The 21724-nt window shown below is 38.7% G+C and overlaps 2 protein-coding genes across 28 annotated transcripts in view; one reads left to right on the forward strand and one right to left on the reverse strand.

Moving 5' to 3' along the window:
- Positions 1-74: 74 nt before the first annotated feature.
- znf451 (zinc finger protein 451) lies at positions 75-7710 on the reverse strand. Of its 7 annotated transcripts, none has more exons than XM_081724670.1 (13): positions 7687-7710; positions 7126-7208; positions 6943-7017; positions 6692-6805; positions 6468-6582; positions 6161-6311; positions 5785-5911; positions 4118-4277; positions 3774-3921; positions 2120-3618; positions 1594-1671; positions 1380-1457; positions 75-233 (listed from the first exon to the last, which is right to left on the reverse strand). In XM_081724670.1, the coding sequence occupies exons 2-13, from the start codon at positions 7180-7182 to the stop codon at positions 193-195; spliced, it is 2643 nt and encodes an 880-aa protein (XP_081580796.1). In that variant the 5' UTR covers positions 7183-7208; positions 7687-7710; the 3' UTR covers positions 75-192. The 7 variants fall into 7 exon arrangements, 5 of the variants coding, with proteins under 5 accessions (XP_081580796.1, XP_026879476.2, XP_026879467.2 ...); XM_027023675.3 differs by having other exon boundaries at positions 1585-1671; XM_027023666.3 differs by lacking the exon at positions 7687-7710 and adding an exon at positions 7599-7663 and having other exon boundaries at positions 1585-1671.
- A 2558-nt stretch (positions 7711-10268) lies between these two features.
- dst (dystonin) overlaps positions 10269-21724 on the forward strand; it is a 104609-nt gene continuing 93153 nt past the window's right edge. For 11 of the 21 annotated variants that reach the window (XM_081724191.1, XM_081724201.1, XM_081724196.1 and 8 more), the window contains exons 1-4: positions 10285-10628; positions 10993-11027; positions 11427-11612; positions 14648-14861. In XM_081724191.1, the coding sequence (XP_081580317.1) occupies positions 10448-10628; positions 10993-11027; positions 11427-11612; positions 14648-14861 (616 nt within the window). In that variant the 5' untranslated portion in view covers positions 10285-10447. Of the gene's footprint in view, positions 10629-10992; positions 11028-11426; positions 11613-14210; positions 14344-14507; positions 14526-14647; positions 14862-16429; positions 17055-21724 lie in introns of those variants that run through there. The other 10 variants (XM_081724203.1, XM_081724210.1, XM_081724209.1 and 7 more) reach the window with 7 other exon arrangements.

A 21724-nucleotide genomic window follows, 5' to 3' on the forward strand; every position in this document is an offset into this window, starting at 1 on the left:
GGGGTTTATAACATAACAGACCTCATTCTAACAACCTGATGTTATTGTATATGAACTAGAAAGTAACACGCAGAGTTAGTTAGCTCTCTTTATTTAATGTTCAGAATACACTCACCAAAACAAATACATTTAAACTCTTACATGAAATGACTGCCAAAACATCCTTTTTTTAATATTGTCATCCTCTTCCGATCAAAATTCCTCCAGACTTCTTTTCAAAGCTTCTTCCATTTCTGTGAAAATTAAACAGTATTTTGAAATATTTATAAAGGCTGTTAACTTAGTATGTAGATTAAATAAACAAACATTCATAAAACATAATTATATGTTTTGTGGATCTAAGAGCACTACACCTTATTGAGCTATTTCCCTAAATTAGTCTGTGACATACCGTGTAGACACAGTACTGTATATAGGTTCCTGTTCATTTTCAAGATTCATTTATGAGTACATTTAAAATGTATGGCCCACAGCAGTGGCGAGGTGTGAATCACACTTTGATTTTTTCTTCTTCTTTGAGTTTCCTAACTTCATAGCTACCAGATACGTTAATGCAATGTCCATAATCTTAAAAATGCCTTGCCACTGGAAATGGCAAATCCTTAATTCTGAACGTCCAAAGGTGTACAACAAAACGATCAGCAAGCCATCCGTTGGTTTCTCCAATTTAAAGCTGATTACATCTCTTGCAAGTCTCCACATTATCCTGGAGGATTCTGAAGTGTTTAATTATAATATTAGCTACTTTTTATTTTATTTTATTTGTAGCATGATAAGGCGGCACCAAAGGATCTCTTGTTGTCTTAACAGCAGATTGTTTATAGGTCAGTGTGTCCACTCTCTAAACAGGTAAACATGAGCAAAGTCATCATATCATTTATGACTTCCTTAGGAGATCCAAATTTGGATAAAACTATTATACATTTCCCAGAGTTTTGTAGAGGAAGTCTTCATTCTCACTGCAAATGCACTTAAGTCTTAATGTGAGTAAGGGTTTTCACAGGCCTTGGAATATGAAAAGTTGTATTGCAAATGGGAATGAGTGTGTGTGTAGGTATATATAACTTTTCACATTCCCCCCCAAAATATAGATAAATAAAATAAATCACACACTCACATATATACCATGAACAGAAAGCCCCATACTGCATGCACCAGGTAGGTTTCAATGTTCCTTATTACCCTTGCCTCTCTTTTTCCCCCATAAGAGCCAACAGTGAGTTTAACAAGGTTATTTAACGTACCCATACTGCTACCAGATTTCATGTATTCAAAGCTAGTGGAAATAAACATCTGATTAATGAATGCAAAGTCATAAACATTTAGATATGATGTGCCAGCTGAGTAAACTGCTTAAAAAAGTCGTTACACTGACTCACCTGGATCAAACTGTGTTGGCTTCTTTGCCTCCTCTGCGCTTAAAGCCAAAGCCAGTTTCATCTCCTCATCAGCATCATCTAAGGAAAACAAAATCTTCTGTTTATATGCTCACCTTACATAAAATACCCTAGAATGCAAAAGTTTAAACTTCTTAAAGAAGAAATGACCAGAAACGGAAGATTTTTGTAAACTTATCAAATTCACCATGGGTACCTTTAGAGCCCTTAGGGTTTTCTATAGTAACATCAGTGCTTGAAGAAATGATACTCTTTACATCCTGAAACTCCTCAGCTAGAAAAGAAGTGAATGAATAATTTACTTAGTAATTAATCATCTATACATGCAAGTCTCCCACAAGTTTCAGACAGCCCAACAACATTCTTAGCAGATGTTACACAACAGTATGGAGGCTGAATAATGTCTGCAGCCATCTATTCAAATTTTTGGTCTCCTCCTCTTTGGGAATATTTTGGGAAGGTTGACTAACCTTTGAATATTCTAAACATATCAAAGTCAAAAGATACCAAAACTCCTCTTTCCCCTACTTAAATAATTAAATGACTGCCCTGTTATTTAGTTACCAAGACCTATGTATCCAACTGTATTTAAGACCTCACTCTCTAACCTGAGTCACTCTGGCAGACAAAGGTTCCCTTACATGCTTGTATTAATTAAACCCGCTTCCACAGCAGAAACAACCAGAAGAAAACCAATCCATTAATTTATAAATAAGCCTCACCATTCCTGCCTGCTGAGATTTCCTCTGCGTTCAGAATCATGCCACTGGGGGCATCCTTGCTGAGACCACTGCTTCTAGAAGACACACAGGGCTCTAATAAGCAGTGGTGGGCATGGTAGTGGGAATGGAAACTGGGCACATCCCTCTGTCTCTCGGAGCATAATGCACAGATGACATCAAAACTCTTGTCCTTCCCCTGGGCCCCATGCTTCAGGTACATGTGTGTTTTTATCTGCGAATAAGAGCCGACTGCCACTGTGCATCTGCGACAGATGTACTCGCACTTGCCTTTGCCTGCCAGTTGTTTCATGCACCTCGTGAACAAGGACTTCTGCTCCTCGTCAGCTCTTTGGGAGCCCATGCAGGGGCAGAGCTGTGGGAGGCTCCCGCTCGTTGTTGGGGCCTCTACCAAGCTCTTCAGGGCTGAGGAAGTACCATTCTCGACCTGCTCCAAGCGGTAGTAATCCCTGCTGTGCAGGCTGCTGTAGTGTTCCTGGAACTCATGCTCAGAGTCGTAGAGCATGCTGTCGCACAGGCCGCAGAAGAAGCGGAGGAGCAGGTGGCCACCGTGCTCATTGGTGCAGTGCCGCCGAAGGGTGGACTCCTTGAAGAACTTTTGTGGGCAGTGGCCGCAGGCGAACCTCTGAAAGCTATGACTGCTCACATTGCTGCAGTGCTCGTGCACCGCCGCCTTAGACTCAAACAGGTCCTCGCACATCCTGCACAGCCACCGCTGCTTGCGTCCAGGAGGAGGAGCAGGACAGGTGGGGGCTGGCCTGTTATCTGCAGCACTGGAGCAAGGGTTCGGGGAAGGACATGACGAGGTCTTTTCTGTGGTGTCCTCTCTTTCTTGATAGTAAGTGTGGCCGCGATGGGTCACGCCAATGTGAGACACAATGTCTTCCATGCGGGGCATCTCGACTTTGCACAGGCGGCAATGGAAGAGGAAGTTGGACAGGTGAGCGCCACCGTGAAACCTGCTCATGTGCAAACGGGCGATGGACGACTCTCCCATCAGCTTGCCGCAGATGGCACACTTGTGAAAGATCTGGTTAGCCGAGAGAAGGTGCTTGCTGGCCTCCTCCTCCTCCATGTACCGCAGGCCACATTCGCAGAACCAGGCTAGGTTCAAAGCCCTGCCGTCAACCCAAGAAGCTGAGCTGGAGAGCCTCTGTCGCTTGGTCTGTGACCAGAGACATTCACTTTTCTCTCTTCTTTCTCTATGGGGTGAGGCTTCAGTTGCTCTGGCACATTTGGAGGGCTGACCCTGGAGGCCGTGTCGGCTTTCGTAGGAGCTGCTGTAATACAGAAGTGCTTGCTCGACACTGTTGACCGCCTCTACCACATGCTGCATCTGCTCTCTGTGCTCCTCCATTGACCTTTGGCAGAGGAAGATTTTGGTGCAGGAGGTGCAGTGGCCCAAGACCGTCAGCTGCTTCATAACCTGAGCTATGCTCTGGTTAGCTTCAGCAATGGCACAACCCTGTCTGCAGTGCACACTGGGAGTGCAGTAAGAGACAACAGCACCAAACACGTAATGCAAATATTAGTTTAAAAAAAAAATTCAGGTTGTGATGCTTGCATTCCAGTGCAGCTATATATTTTTTGATGATATATCACTATACTTAATGCATGAGTGAGCAAGTAAACTTACTTGAAGTGGGCCTTTGCTTCCATGTGTGAAGTAAGCACCATTGAGCAAGCTGTGCATTTTACACTGAATACAACATCTTTACATAAAGTAATTAGCCGATTCTTTGCATATCGTGGAATTGGAATTGGCACCGTTGATGATTTCACCTCTGATTGGAAAATGTTAAGAAACATTTATGAGGCAACATATTAGATAACTAGAAAGCTAAAAATATTTATTCTAATTAGAAAAGCTAAAAATAATTAAATATTCACCCTCTTTATCAAAGTGAACATGGGGGATTTACACAATGCATGCAATAATTGAATAAAGTGGCTTTTAGAAGCCACAGCATCATCACTAACCGCCTAGAGAGATGAACTGAGTAAAGTGGTTTTTGGCTGCCATGTGCTGAAGACACTCATCTCTAATGTTGAAGAGCAGGTAGCAGGCAGGGCATGCAAAGCACACAATCAGCTGGCAGGTCTGAGAGCTGACGTGACCACTAGCATCGGCGGAAGACAACTGTAGTGGCAAACAAACAGGTCATTTTTTAGGTCATTGTACCAAGCTCTACAAAAGACATAACTGTAATTAATTTGTATACATTCGACATTAATGGCGGTAGGCCATCTCATCCAGTGTGGCTTTTGGTGCAGGAGGTGCAGCGGCCCAAGACCATCAACTGCTGCAGCGCAGCAGAAGTATCTGAAGTAAACTGGCTAGTTAACATATAGTTAGATATTCTCTAAAGTTAAAGAATGTGTGTTGAATAATAATGAAACCTTTAGTAGCATTATACAGTGCTCAAGATTTTGTATCACAAATGATAAAGATGAGTACAAAAATTGTTGCTCGTAATGAGGTCAGTGAATTGTCCCCGTAATCTAACTGCACGAGTGGGAAATTCAGCCAGCAGTCAGCTTCATGTTCTTTTACCGCAGCAGGCTGTGCTACTTTTTAAACATTTGAGAATTATAATGATGTTGAAAAGCAAGGTAAACTGAGCAGCTACCAAGGCAATTCTTTTAAAATTCTTCAGCAGCCTTTTTCAGGACATAATTAATTAAACAGAAACAACTTGAGCCCTTTTAGCCAAACGTTTTCCCGTGTAGACTGTTTTTCTATAGATGGATATCCGAGAGTTTGTTAACTTACGTGGACATACTAAGACTACAGAAGTTAATAATAGCAGCCAGGTGAGAGGGCAAATTAGATCACTTAGTCTGACATAGCAATAGGGGATAGTTTTTCATACATGGCAGTATTGGACTGTCTATATCTCTGACCTCAAACATTTCCTCTTCACCCTAACCAGTTGTTTAGTTTTTATTTGAAGGCTGTTAATTTCTTCGTCCCTTCTACACAGCCTGTCATTGTGCAGTGGCAGCTCATTGCTTACACTAGGGATCTCTACACTAAGCCTCATCAATATTTTCCACCCAGCATGCAGGTTTGAAATTCTAGTCAAGCAGAAGCATACCTTATTCTTCAAATAGTGGACCATGTTTGTTTCTCTCATTTGGAATGAATTACAACCACAAATAATATTAAAGAATCCTGCTCTACACGACATGCTATGCCCATGACAACTCACTTTCTACATATGCAACATAAACAGTGACACCCCTACACACAACAAAAATGCAATACATAAACCATTACATTACCACTAGAGGGCCCTAATCAGTGCTGTCAAATACCCTGGGCATTTCCTTAAAGTATTGTTATACACTGTGGTCTGGCTTACTGCTTTCAGATGCAGAACTCATTTAGTTCTTGTTGGTATGCATTATGTATTTCAATAAATCTTACCTTGATGTTTAATATTTATCCAACTTGCAATCTGTTGAATTTTTTTCAAAATAAGAATATAATACATCTGCACAAATACGGAAATTTATAGCCCTGTATTGCATTCATATGTTGATGCATGTAGTGTTCCATATTCTGTTTGGGGGCTGAGCCCCCCTAAGAGTAAAATCCTAGAATCACCCCTGGTGATTCAAATCGAAAAACCAAATCGAAAAACCTTTGCATCTAGGTGTATCCTCCAGGCCTCTTTGGTGTCAAAGTGCTTGCCACAGGCCACACAGGCATAAACACAAGCAGGGCTGCCCTTAAGGGTGATGGTGGGGTCACATGGTGAGTGGTCAAATCTACAAATTCAAAACACACCCGAAAACTTTGATAAAACATATGCACAGAGGAACAGTTTTTATAATGGTACAGGTCATTTGTGTGACATCCTGCAGTCTTTAGCCTCAAAACTACAAAAAAGTGCTTTACAAAAATATCAACATTGTGGAATGCAGAAATGACATTTCCTGACTTAGACGTCAAATCCAAGCCTATACAACCTGCAAGGTGCAAGCCAAATCTTACACTGATACCAGACTATCACTGACCTTTTAAGGTGGCCCTCGAGGAGAGGGACATTGTCATAGACTCGGCAACAGTTAATCACAGGGCAGGTTTGAGGACAAATTCTGAATGAGGGATTGGGGACAGATCTGCACCTCCAGCCTGTGTCTGTGGTGATGATGCCAGGTTTTAATCCTGAGTGAAGATCAATTGAACAATTCACTGCCATGATGTGTTTGAAAAGAAATTCAAATTACATCAGACACTATGTAATTTGATTTAGCCATAGTGATACAAAAAATAATTCTCTACAAATTCTGCTTAGTCTGCATTGACTGAGGTAAAATAAACCTGGCATTTTCAGCCAGATGTCCACACAGCGTTTGGCATCATTACTGTCCACATTGCTGCAACGCCTGACTGCCAACTCTTGACGACCGTGAGCTTGCAATGAAATCATCTTTTCCTGAAGAACAAATACAAGCATGGCCCTTGACACACTCAACACATGTAAAGTGAAATTGTCATGGAGGGTAGATGTAATAAAAATCATAGGTAGTGGGGGAAAAACAAACCTTAAAGGCTTTGCACTTTTCTGCCCTCTCTTGTTTCTCAACTGCGACCTGACGAGCCAGTCTGTCCAACGTGGAAACTACCTGGGCCTTTTGTCTGTCAACTTGATCCTCAACCTTGCCATTCCATTTAAAGTGTGAACAGTAAATAAAAGGGTAGTTTTGACACAGGTGCAAGCAATTGATTTATGAAATGTATTTTAATACAAGGCACGTAGTCCTTGAACGATCATTGTAAGGCATAAGATATTCACCGTACAAACACCTGCATCTTCCTCCCCATCACTCACGAGGTTTATGCATTCCAGAACTGGTCTGAGAAGACCCTCCTGAAACGTGCACAATTTTAAGGACGGGGTTCAGCTGTGATCTGGCAAGCGCTAAAGCTACATTTGTCATAATAAAATGTCTTATTTTCATTTTTTTAATACACTTACTGATACAAACTCAACGTCATCATCCTCAGCATCTTCAGTCACTGCAGAAGTAGACATAGCTAGCTAGCTGCTCTCTTTTAGATCTGTGAAGAAATCAAGAGTAGTTTTGAAGGGTTACAAAAACTCAGCTGTAGTTTACCACGCTGCAAAACGTTGCCGAGTAATAAAAAAATATATATTTCTAAAGTTGTGCTACGGTTCTCCATTTTAGTCATCTGGGCATTTCAACTTAAAAAAAATAACTAGTGTTTTATAAACATAAATAACCTTGTTTTACTCTATAAATGCTGCTTATTTAGATTGACAATACACTTTGGTCAAAAAACTTGGCTGGCTTGCTAGCTTGCTTGCTTCCGTAGCTAACGTTAGCTAGGTATATCATTGGCTAGTTGGCAAGATGATATGAACAAAACAAGTGCATAAACGCCATTTCACATTTATCGGTGTCTCTCCATAAAACAGTAAATTCTGACCCCGTGAAACAACAATAACTTCGGCGGCTGACAAAAAACACACTTATAAACAGTGATTCGGGATAGGACGTTGGAAAAAATAGCCTACCCGCTTGTTTTGTGAAGATTTGTGAAGCAAGCAACGTTAAAAATATCTAGGTCAGTTTTCAAAGTAAAAGTCCATCCTGCATGCTAGATAATGTTTTGGTGAGCGAAACTGACAAACTTAAAACAAGCTACTAGTACATGCAGTTGAACTGAATAATGTTTCCAAGTAGAACATTGTATGTACTCTTTGTTTCAGGCTAGGTAGCTTGAAGAACAAAGCAGTGTTAATATATTAATTTAAAGAAGGAACAAGGAATCTGTAGGGCTGCATCCTGAGGTCCTGAGATTCTGGAGAGCTGCAGCACCCTTATAATGCACTTTAATGTTGATAATTTAGATCAAGATCAGTATCATTTTTACTTTATTGTTCTGAGCATAGGGAAGAACCAGTTGCACTGTACAATACATTTCTTACATTGGACTTCATACACTTCAGTAAATCAGTACCTTTTACACCCTGAAAAACTGAATAAACACTTTAGCACTGTACAGATACTAGAAATATTCAAGATGAAAAAACAACAGTAAAGGTAATAAATAATTATTAAGGAAAATTCAGCATTTTTTCTAGCAATTTTTGTAATTTTTGCTAATTTTGCAATTAATATGACACAAGAACTTTATTCCTTTGAGATCTACCATGTTGCTAGAAATGTGAAAAAGAGTGTTGTAATACTATAGTATTTGAAACTAGTATTTAATACTATTTGCAGAGAACTTTATATTAATTACAGGGAAAAAAAAATTAAAAATGAGACACTATATCCTCTAGGGTTATTTTGTAAGTAACATTCTCTATAGGTGGAAAAAAAGCAGTACAGGCTGCATTTTTTTTCTTCACAAATTGCTGCAACTTAAGAAAACAGAATGACTCATAGTTCACTCTTTAAGTGATTATATGAGCTAATTAGTTTATCAAAACTTTGCAGCATTAAGCGTATTAAATGAATGTGCAGTAACTGCAGAAGAATCCAAAATATGTAATATCAACACTATTGTTCAATAATTCAGAACCACTTCCACTGCATTAGACTATGCCATGTATAATGAGTTATCATGCTGCAGTATTTGTTCATATGTTTCAACTACACAACAAACCCGTTTGTTTTACAATTTTTTCAGGTAAAATAATTTATTTATAGTCAGCAAAAAGGAAGATATAGAGATTTGTCACTGTTTTTAATATAAGCATTAGGCATTTAGTTTACAATTACAAAGTGTAGGCCATCTGTTACCAAATTTGTCAGCCATCTTCTATCCTGTCCTCTATTTGTCAATTTCTAACATTTAGACCACTGCTAACAAGATATTATTTTGGTGGTGATCCATTCTTATTACAGGCATGTAAGTATTGAGACTAGCACAAATTTTGGTTTTCACAAAGTTTGCTGCTTCAGTTTTATGGTTGGCATTTGTATTAACTCTAGATTGGGAAGAGTGATCAGATGAATTGCAATTAATTGCAAAGTCATTCCTTGCCATGAAAATTAACTTAACCAGAAAAAATGACTGCTTTCTAGCCACTGCATTTCAGCCCTGCCACAAAATGGCCTGCTAACATAATTTCAGTGATCTTCTGAGGAATGCTCAGGAATGGCAGAAGGCAGGTGTGAGGGCATCTACACGCACTGTGAGGCAAAAGCTTTTAGAGGATGGCTTGTTTTGAAGAAGGGCAGCAAAGAAGCCACTTATCTCCAAGAAAAACATCAAGGACATACTGACATTCTGCAGGAAGTATAGGGACTGGACTGCAGAGGACTGCGGTAAAGTTATCTTCTCTGATGAAACCCCCTTCAGACTGTTTGGGATATCTGGACAAATTATTGTCCAGAGAAGAAAAGGTGAGCGCTTCCATGAGTCCTGTGTCCTGCCAACAGTGAGGCATCCTGAGACCATTCATGTGTAGGGTTGCTTCTCATCCAAGGGAGTAGGTTTGCTCAAAATTTTCCCTAAGAACACTGCCATGAATAAGAAATGGTATCAAAACATCCAAGAGGAACCTCTCCCAATCCAGGAGCAATTTGGTGATGAGCAATTTGGTGATAAACTCAGCCTTTGACCTCGACTGTATATAAATTACTTTGGCATGTTAATTGTAATATTGTGGGTTTTACACTCATGAGTGCATCAAGCAAAGCAATATTGCTGTGGCCTTTTTAAAAACATTGTCACTGCTGGATTTCCTGTCACCTTAAAGTCAATTCCTGTGGTCCAAAACTAACATTGATAAAATATACTATATTTGTTTTAAATCAATTAATACTGTGGGACAGGCTAAATCAAAAATAAAACTGTTTTTACATTTGGCTTATTACTTTTATACTTGCTTAATATGCAAATAGGAGTACCAGGTAAAAAGAAGAGAGGCTACCCATTTGGAACCCATAAAATGTTCTATCGCAATATTTGAGCTGAAAAAGACACGTATTACTGTTCTGTGACGTTGTGACATCCATGATTTTATGTACGTGTCTGATGTCCCAAGCTTTTACACCGCAGTCTGTGCAGAACGGATACCTTTAAATATCCTCCTCTCTGCAGCCTTGCTGAGCTCAGATGCAGATGCTCGCTCCCCCTGCATGAGCTGTAAAGAGGGGCTCTTGCTGAGTCATGGCTTGTTGTTGCCTTGCATTACTGAAACCAACAGACCTCCAGATAGTGTGAATAGAGGGAACGCAAGTGAACCAATTCCCCTGTCAGCATGCAGTCTTAGCAAATAGATAAGGAATCCATTTTTACAGGTGGGGCTGCCCTACATCGTGATGATTGCTGCGGCTTTTTTGGTCTTATTAAGACCTCTAAGTATTCAGTGTGTGCTGCTATTATTGTTGCTTTTGCTCGGGACTGTCGCCACAATTCTGTTTCTCTGCTGCCTGCATCGGAAGCTTCGCAATGAGAAAATTCCCATAAAATCAGTGCTTACAAGGCGTTCACGGAGTCGCGGTGAGTAAACGCCTTGCTGTCTTAAATCCAAGGCGTAGCGTACTGTTTTCAGTTGTCATATCCCATTTCCGCATATTTGTATGTAAAATAACAATATCCTTTAGCTGTCCGATGGTATTTTGGTATCTCACTTGGGATATGTGCTCATGGGAGCACTTGAAGCACCAACGTATGCCCACGCAATAGCGAGCGGCTATGTCTCCACTCGTCAGTTTTTCGCAACATCATTATGTAGCTCTAGCCTATTGTCATGCATATGAGGCATTTGGGAGGTATTTTTGTTTCGGTTGACTGAGCAAACTCACCATTTATATACAGTAAATTGATAGGGGTGAGTTATTTCAACATTTCCAATTTGTTCCAGAAGCTGGTTTTCGAACACATCACTTTCGAACTGAGGTAATTTTCTTTTCCTTTTCATCTATCAAGGTCATTATTAGGCTAAGTGATTGAAAGATATTTTGAAAGACGTGGATGTTATGAAAAAGTTATGCTATGTTGAACTTTGTTTTGTAGGTATTATAACACTTGTAATGCGTGTTAAAGTTAGTTGGAATACAGTAAAATACGCATTGCGCATGTGTGATCAATAAATAGGATTTTGCCAATAACTTATATTAACATAGGCAAACACTAATATTACTAACTCCGTTTCTGATATATTTCTGCACATGACAGTTTGAAGCAGAAAATGTACATATGTTGAATATAAGCATTTAATTCAAAATGAACTGTGTGAATGATGTATGAATTGCCGTATCGCTTTAGGAATGGGTATCTAATGCATTGTGTTGTCAGGGTTTTCGGCACAGTCCGCGTCATGCCAAGAGAAGTGCACGAGCCCGCGTGTCAGAAGAGAGGCCACTCATTGACATTCCTGAGAGTGACCCAGACTCCACTACTACTGTCAGAAAGCGCAAAGTGAAGAAAAGAGTCCAGCCTGACTTTTATCACTCAATTCAAATAACACCAACTCGCAAACCAGTAGGTGTATTTTTCACATTTCTAATTAAGGTCACTTATAAAGTACCCATATCAGAATGAATCCCACAATGGTTAGCCTACTATTCCTGATTCATGTAATGTTGACTCATGGGAGTCATGTGAAAACATTACACCTTTACATCATCACTGCAAGACAGTATAATTTTATATATATCAAATATTACAATATTTGATCATACCTTGGTCCATAACTAACAATTATCAATTACTGCAAATTCTACCTCTTTCATGTTACCCCAAGAGGAAGAAATAATTAGATTTTACTGGTCAAATATGAGTTTACATGGAATTGGTGCTGAAAAAAATGACCCTTTAGAAACTATACTGTGAAACCACACATTGTGCAGTAATTATTTAATGGAATAAATTCCTGCAAATAAAATGTCTTCTTAGGGCAGGTATGTTTTAAATATTATAGTTGCATAGTTTTTGTGTAGCTTTACCTGTCTGAAAATATATTCTACATATCCTTCACGAAGTCTTTGTGAACAGTCTTATCATCTCTGTGGTGTTTATTCACGCATTCCATAGACATTTTTCTTGATATATTTAAACTGCATTTACTTATTCTAGTCAGAAAGTGTTATGTCCTTGTGCGATGGTGTTAATACATAGCAAAATTAAGTAAATATTGCTCCAGATATGCATTTGTGTCACATAGTTGTTCAGTTATGAGTAATTTGAGCAAGCTAAGTGAATTTGTTGGGTTTTTAAGAATAGATATAGATACATAGGTAGAATTCTATAAATGTATCATCATATTTTACAAAATCTGAAATAGTCTTTGAAGCTTTCTATTAGAATTAATGAAAGAAAAGAAAGTAACAAGACAAGATGTTTTTTTTTTTTTTTAACCACACAAACGCCTTGTTTGGCAGATATTTACACTAAGCAAAGCAGAAAGTGAACTAGAGTGAATGTGTGTACAGATATGGGTGTGCTTGTAGTTTCTTCATCCAGTGCTTACCAATTCCTCCAGTTCCTCTTTACATTTAATCTCTTTTGCCTCTGTTTTACATGGGTAATATCAGTTAAATATGACAATAACTGGAATAGTTGTAGTGGTCTGCTGATGTATTGCTATTCATGAGAAACAAACATGGGCAGTCATGTTGAGATATTTGTGTCATGTATTAAATTATATTCAGGCTTATGGAGGACTAATCAGGGAAGCATTGAGAGAAGCATGAATGTGTCATCAAATTACATTATCTGCATTACATGTTCCTCCGTCCTTATTGATTTGTCTCACATTGCTCTAGCATTTGATCTGTGAGAGGTTTGAAGATATTCCATTATAAGTGGAATATGATAAATGATGATGTTTGTCCCAGAGAGTGCTTTCTAATAGAAGGGAAAAATATCAAATATACAAGTGAACACTGCTTTGAACCATCTTTTGGTCATACCATTATGGTAGAACACTGAAGAGTCATTGAATATTTTTCACAGCGTAGCTTTCCATTGTCATCCATACTTTGGATTTTGTTTAAATAGCACATGTACAAACACAATCTTATATTTGTTTGTTTTTTTCTGTTTAACCTTCTATTGTTTATTATTACAACAGCACCAAGGATGAAAGGGCTAAAGGCCTTTACTTCAGAGTGCTATATCTGTATTTATTTATTTTGTTTTATTTTGTTTATTTTAATTACTATATAGTGGAAGAAGGGAAGAAAGATGCTCATAGCCTATATATTTTTTCCTTGACAAAAAATTACAATGTAAAAATAGAGTAGGTGCTAATAATATGCTAACAGGTTGCATACCTACATTTGCTTTGCATCATGTTTTATGTTATGCAGTTATATAATATGTACTATGATCCAAGCTCTTTGATCCATTATTAGATACGGGCAGCTATGAAATAGGGTTCTCTTGTATCACGTTTCTTATCTAATTTCTACTTGTCTTTGGATAATGAAAACTGCTGCTTACAAATAAATGATAGAAATGAGCTGTGCAACCTAAACATAGTCCTGCAGATGATGTAGCACCGCTGTCACATAGTGAACAACAGAATGATGAGAAGATACACTTCCTATGCATTAGTGCAACCTATGCATTAGTGTTGCTATAGAAACATATAGAAACTATTACATTTGGCCCAAACATAAGTACAGTGAAGAACAGAACTCAGGAACAGCATACATGGTCAGTAGTCCTGTCTGATGGCAATGTACCAGACACTTTCTTATAAAAATAATCCAGGAAAAAAGGATGTAGGCTAATTAACACAGTGGACGCCACAATGATGCTGGAACCCTCAAGGAAACAGGGAAAGTGTTCACCCTAGAATGGAGGCAAAGCTGTGACGAGCATGCGTGAAACACTGGATAGGCTGCTTTTGATTGGGTAAGAGTGGTGCGTGAAGCACACGCATCCAGTAGGATACGCGGACTCAGGAGTGAAGCTGTAGCGTCATATAATTCTTAGCATTTGAGCAAACAGTACAGCCTTGTCTCTATCCAGCATACATATCTGTATCCAAGGATAATGACGGTGACATGTTACAGCATTACAGGCTGTTTTCCAGCCCAACATATTCTCTCTCTCTCTGAGTGATTTTACATTATTAATATTATAAATTAACCTGGATTATACAAGTGGAGGACTGTATACAGAAGGGTGTGGTTCTGTCAAAAGTGGCATGTAAATGGATAGTGGAACCAGGTTCTCCGTTTTTGACGCTGAGACGTACACAGCGGTAAGTCTTTTCGTTGTCCTGTCGGGGGAGCCAAATGCATTTGATTTTTCCGGCCGCCCCATATGCCTTTGCTATTTATTGTCAGTGAGATATCATTTCAATGTGTGCACAAACCGATGCTGTTCTGAAGCTTATTCGTGTTTTTACGATCCTCGAATTCGTCTCCAGCGAAAGTAAAAATGGTGAGACAAAACAATATCAATCGGTAATATGTTTTTTTCCTTCTTCTAGGAATGTGCCTCTTTGGGCTGTAGTGTATTTGCTGAGAATACACAACATGGGTGCTTTTCTATTGTTCCCACAGAGCTCCGGATCGGGGAACGCTTCCCTCCGCTGTTCTATGTCTTCTTCGGCTGATTTCTCAGACGAAGATGATTACAGTCTGAAATCTGGGTCTGTCTCGCCGGCACCGGGGGACACGTTACCGTGGAATTTACCCAGACATGAACGTTCAAAGCGAAAGATTCAGGGAGGATCTGTGCTGGATCCAGCAGAGAGGGCTGTCCTCAGGATAGCTGGTAAGATCCATAGCGTGCTATTTCATATATTTCAGTTTTCTGCATAATTACATTTAGGGTGTAGGCCCGAGCCTGTATAATTACTTTGTCTTTCTGTTGTTCATCAGCGTATGTCAGGCAACTCATTGTGATATTTTTATATGCTGCAAAGTAGGTGTATAGGCTGCTTCAGAATGATTAATAGCGAGCTTGCATGAATTATTTTCAAGGAGGCTACCACTAAAATCTAGATCGTGTCTATGACGTTATTATTGATTAAGAAGAAAACCCCGATGCTATGACATTCTTGTTACGGATAATTACAGTCCCCACAAGCTGTCCTTTTAAAAGAAGATCACGATGAACTGTGGTCACGCTTGAAGTTGGGTTCAAATCTGCGGTGATATAGCATATTTAGACTTTGGAATGCGTACAGCGTATGTGACTAATTAAGCATTTAGCCAATTGGCCTAATCGTAGACAAAATTGTACATAATATAAAAATTATTACAGTCTGTTACGCCTGTTTGTTATCACATGTACACTTGGGATAAGGATAGCGTATTTTATTAAAGCAATTAAGTTATTTAGGTCTATTTAGACCTTTGTATTTGTTTGGCATTTGACTTATTTGTTATTTTTTATAGTCATTTAAAAATCAGCGTTTATCAGTTGATTATGATTATACCCGCATAAAGGCCGCCGAATTAATCTCCTGAAACATCACATCGAGCTCACATGTTGCATTTGAATTAAAATATCATTTTAGTAGAGTAGTCTATTTCATATGGCTGCCAAACATTTCAAAATTTCGCATTTATATCCTATCGGTGTTCTCAGTTATTACATCCATGTAAATGTATTGTTTAGAGCAGAGGTATTCAAATCACAGACGTCCAATTCCTACAGATTTTCCATGCTCCCTTTACCTAGGAGTCAGCCAGTTACATTAACCTTTTCCAGTTTGTGAGGAACGTTTAATTTTTTGGCATTAGATAGCACAGATAAAAAAGGCAAAGCTTGTGTGAATTTTTACATTGTAGAGACATTATATATCCTCTATACCATTTTAACGTTCGGAATCAGTTATTTAAAAATGATGTATGTTTATCAATCTAGCCAAAATTTAAATAAAAATAAAAAATGAACTTAAAAAAGTCAAAATATCATTCCATTCCTAAAAATTGATATTTTAAAATAAATGTCATTTTCCAGATATAGAACAACATAGAACATTTGGATTATTCACAATTTTTGCGGTTACTTAGCAAAAAAAAAAAAAAAATCAGAATGAACACATCTAACATACAATCAATTTAGTGGTGAGATTGATTTCAATTAGTTAACTACAAAGGATTACAAAATCGAGGACCGGATTTGGGGTCCGGATCGAATACCCTTGGTTTAGACATTCAAAGCGCCGTTCCCCGAGGAATGAAATACATCTAGTAATAGGACCCTGAAGAGTTTGGGCTTACCCATAGGCACGTGGATGACCGACTGTCTCATACACATGCCACAGTGTGAACGCCTTCACGATGGGCTTACCGACGGTCTGTCTATGATAAAGTAGCCCACAAGTTACGTGTTGTTGTAATGCACATGTTAATGTTACATTATTTAAAATACAACTGTTATTTTTATTGGCACTTGTAACCTATTCCACCACCGCCTCAAAAATGCGAAAGCAGGCGCAATGTGAAAGTCATCTGTTTACTTGGACGTAAATTAACGCATGTGAGTTTGTTTATTATGTGCAGGCTAATTATCTGCATTACTGGAACTGATGTGTTTGTGTGAGCTCCTGCGCATGTAGGCTATGCGGTGGGTTTGTGTGCGCGTGTGTGGGAAGGGGCAATTTTGCACTATCACTGTCCAGCGTCAGCGGCACGATACGGCGTGGCGCATTCATAGGTCTAGCAACCTATCGTTAACGCCCGACTGAGATTTTTCAGGAAAGCATAGAGGAACTCCCGTTTATTGGGTGGTTAATGGACATGGGAGGGAGGACCTGGGCGTCGCCTTTCATGGAATAACGGAGCTGATCAGTTTGGGTCTGCTGGCTACAGTCGATTTTCGCTTTCGCGGCTAGTAGCCTGGTTGACCGGCCTCCTCTCCTCCCGGCAATGGCGTGTTATTTACCGGTGGAATATGTGCTCGCCAACGAGAAGGAATATCTGCAAGCTTACGAGGATGTACTCGAGAAGTACAAAGGTAAACAATATTACTTGTGTATTTCGGTTTGTTGATGTTGAGTGGCCGTATAAGAAGACCTTCCTGAAATAGACGTATCGGGTGTTGATAGCGGTATATGGTGTCGCTGATGCATTAACGTACATCTCGTTAAATATCCCTTCAGGATAACTGTAACTGTGTTTCTTATATGACAGGAGTTTTAGTATGAGCTTAGATGAGCTTTGGGAAACGGATGGCTTATATTAATTTTTTTTCTGCTGCATAATGACAGGGATGTTGATAGCCTAACGGTCCTCCCTAGACTACCTTTATTTTGTACAACGCTCATAAGATGAACCGACATGATAACACTGCAAAAATATCAGTGTTTTTGTTTATTTCTTCTCAAATGAAAATCAAACGAATAGGCTATTTCATTATTTATGGTTCTTTAAGAGGATTACGTCTTTGTTATTCTGTTGTCTCTAAACCGTACCAAAAGATTTTTGTACATATAACACCATACTGCTCCTTACATAAATCAACTCCAGTTTACTCACATTCTATGCAAATGCACTCAAAAGGAAACGCTATTTTAGTGCCAAGTGAATCATTTCAGGATGAAAACTGCTGTCTATATCCTCTCGGAAGAAATCTATTCAGTGTCTATCCAGAGCAGAATTACCTCATCCATCCTCATCAATGCTTACTGGCATGACCTGCCTCAAGAGATACAGAGACCATGCACAAAGACATCTTTGCTAATCTCAAATGAGTAGAAAAAAAGAAACTTGTATCTGATCTCATGAGTGAGAAATTGGTAGTGCTGTGTAATTTAGGAATTGACACAATGTATGGACTCCCCTTAACGGTCATCAATGTTTTCCATTTGTTCCATAATCAAAATTTAGTTGTCAACAAATATGTTCTTAGAAGGCTCTGAAAAGGATCTTATACAAATAGGTCTCTGTGCTTTGGGGGGGGGGGTTATTAAGGAATATTTCAGCAGCAATGATAAAGAACTACTGTAGTTTTTTATTATGCACATTTTGTAACACACAGTGAGTGGTGTTTTCTTTTGTGGTATGTTGCTTGTGACTATCAAGTTAAGGAAAAAGTTTGAAATTGTACATGATGGGACTTCCTATATCAGGACTTTTAAGTCAGATGACAGCATGTAATGTGTACCAAAAGACTGGAAACAGTGATTCACATTTTCGGTCATATCATGATAATTAAAAGAGCTTTGTTGTTGGTGTAGCCACAGAGCTCACCATTTAGCTTTCATTTGATCAACATCTTTTGTTTTGTCCACATACTTTTAATCTGATCACCTTCATACTTTGTATACCTAGAAATGGCAATTTCTCCATACATTTTAAATTTGTTAATATGTTAATGTATATTTTTCAGCACTGTAGGTAATGTGGAAGAAGGCAGAAAGACACAATTCATTACACAGTGAAAATATTTTATTAATTTAATAACTCTAACAGTTGTATTATTAATGGTATATAGTCCATGTAATTGTTGAATTATGGCACATCCTAGGCTTATTTTTAAAAATCAGTGAGCAAAATCTGTTTTACTCATTCTGAAATGTCAGAAACTATGGACAGTGACAATCATAAATCTAATGTCTAGATGTTCAAAAATTCCTGAAAGTGATGTTTAGTACTGCATGGAAAATACAGTAACAGTAGGCAGCTGTTCTCCAGACAAAAGAGCTTCAGATTAAATTTCCATTTCATTTACCATTCTTCTGAAGGCCTTTCCTCAGTTATCTGATGAAATCTTGTCTTTGTATGTAATGTCTTAGACCTTGCATGTGCATGGAAAGAGATTACTTATCATCTGTTCATCAGTATTTAATATGTCTTATGTTTCTTGCATAGCAACACTAAGAATGTTGGACACAACACCTACACAACATGATATGTTAGATAATTGCATAGAAGCCAGAGAGGATCAGTGTTCACTTGTATTATTCAAATGGACATTTCACCAGTCTCTTTCAAACATTTTAAGGCTGTACCTTTGAACTTGAATTAAATGTTCATTTTACAACAGGCCAAGATTGGAAACAATAGATGTTCAACTAATGTTTATAACGCCACAGTCCAAAATGCATGTTTTTCAGTGAAGTTTTGTCATCGTACCAGTTGTGGTAGTCTGTCGAGGGCCTGTAGGTCGTCGCAGAGTTCGACTCTGTACTACACTCAGGGCCCCCCAAAATTTTCCAAGAGTATTCTCTCCTGTTGTACCAGTATAGAGAGTGCCCAAGACTATGGGGGGTTTCCCCGCAAGGGCTGGGGAGGACCGGTTAAGTGCTTTCTTTTCCTTCTTCTTACTTTTTCTCCTCTTCCCTGGCATCCTTTGGCGGTTGGTGGTTCTGTAATGTGTGGATGCTTGGCAGGATGGAAACAGGAGCTGTGTAAAACACAACGATGTTTATTGAAAGACACAAAAGTCAATGTAGCACTTAGGCTAATGTAAGTTCAACCACCGACAACATTCACAATTAAACAAGAGACTTATATACACTCATGATAACACAAAACAAGGAGCAAGTGTGTACCACGGGGAGGGCATTTCCATACAAACGAACACACACACACACACACACACACACACAGATGTGTGGGAGGAGGGGCCATACTGTGACAGCAGTAACATACAAAGCCATCATAAATATATGGTATTTGGATATATATATATATATATATATATATATATATATATATATATATATATATATATATATATATATATATATGCTCAAAGTCCAATATATACATATATATTATACAGTCAGATATTATTTTGTTAAAACAGATCAAACAGAATACTGCCAGGTTAGATATGCAATTCATATGCCAACCAAGCCAAGCTGAATTTCAACCAGAAGTGCACACTCTGTAGTACCAAGCATGCTCAGTAATGTAGCATAAATCTTAGAGAATTAAATGTAAAATGTGTGATGTAGTATGCATGTCTTTAAGACAAAAACAGATTGATCTGAAAGCATTTTTTACTGTTACAAAAAACAATCTCCATTTCTTGACTTAGTTAGAATTTTTTCAAGATGTTGGAAAGTGTAAAATGGTGTATACAATCCCCCTATGTAACTTGTATCCTGTACTTCATATTTATTACTATGATGTGATATAATCTCTTTAATTGGAAGATTGGTATACATTTGGTAAGTAAAAATGATTAAACAATTTTCTCTGAGCAAATATGTTTTACACATACTTTAATAATGTAAATATCACAATATCACTAATTGATTCAAAATGTTTCCTAGTGTTTTGTGATATTTTAGTACAGTGATGTATTGTTAGTGTTATCACTGTGATCCATTATGAGACAAAATTCTTTCAAAATGCCATGTGATTGTAACATGAATAACTTAAAAACAAAATATTCTTTCATTCAAAGTGAAAATAAGTTTAAAGTAGAAATATGAAGAAATGCATGCATTTATATAAATACTACTTGCAGTAAGGCCGTATTGTTTGCCACTTAACTTGGCACCATGTAAACGTTTGAAGTATCATCCAAAAATAGTTGATGCTACCTGGAATGTGTAATGTCTGAACTGTAGAGAGGCCACAGATATGTCGGATATGTTGTGAGGGTACTAACACATGGCTGACAGAGTGTCTGCCTAGGGCTCTGTGTTCACATGACCCGGTCTACCTCAGGCATTTTTATGATGAATTTGTTTAGAAGCATAGCATATCAATATCTGTTCATGTGAGGTAAGCTGGTTGTTTCTTACACTGTGTTGATATTTGTTGTTGTCAAGATATTGTTGTTAATGGCTATTTTCAGTGTTGTTAATTTTGTTTGTATTTAATTTTTCATAGTCATAACTTTTGTTTTCTCATTACTGCTACAAATGCTAATATTGCTGATTGTGATTAAAACCTAGTGGGGACCTGTTATCATCATGCCAAAGTGCCATGACATCATAGTGCCTAATGCCCTGTACAAGACTTTATTCATTATTAATAACTTTAGCAATTTTGCAGTGGACTATTGCAGTAACCTTATCATTTGCCATTGCGATATCTTGCATTACAATATACATCCTATGTGTTCTTGCCTATGTCACAAACTGGCAAATACTGCCAAAAACAAACATCAGTGCTTCCTTTCATTGTATTGTAGTGGAGTGCTGTTGACATGCTGAGTGCGATTTCTTTCTCTCACGGGAGGCAGGAAAGCATGCATTTCTGCACATTCACTGCCTTTGTGCTCTTCCTCCTCTGGAGCCCCACCCCTCCTCTTCAGCCTCCTCTGCTTCTAGCAGAATGGGCCACACGGTCGGCAGCTGCCACTGCAGCTGATCTACGCCTCTGCTCCAGCACAAAGGCTGTTCTTGTGTCCTGACGTGGTTGACTGCAGGGGAAGATTGTCCATGCCCTTCTGTGACCGTGTGGCAGTGTTCCTGTGGAAGCTTGTGGCCAGGGCTAGGGGTCTGTGCATGCCCAGCCGATGCTGTCGGGGAAATATTGTGAGGGGCTGTGGCGTGATAGGGAGGTGCTGGGTGTGGGGTGGGTTGGGTCTGTCCTGAGATGACAGGAAGAAAACTGAGCCGGCTACAGTCTCGGTGCCTGAGTCCCATCATACATGCTAACCCATGTTCTGTGATCGAGAGGTTTTCCTGGTCATTTGGCACAGTGACAGATGGGTGGATGGGA

This window comes from Electrophorus electricus, chromosome 12, assembly GCF_041902795.1.
Source record: "Electrophorus electricus isolate QZ-2024a chromosome 12, ASM4190279v1, whole genome shotgun sequence".
Classification (NCBI taxonomy): Eukaryota; Metazoa; Chordata; class Actinopteri; order Gymnotiformes; family Gymnotidae; genus Electrophorus; species Electrophorus electricus.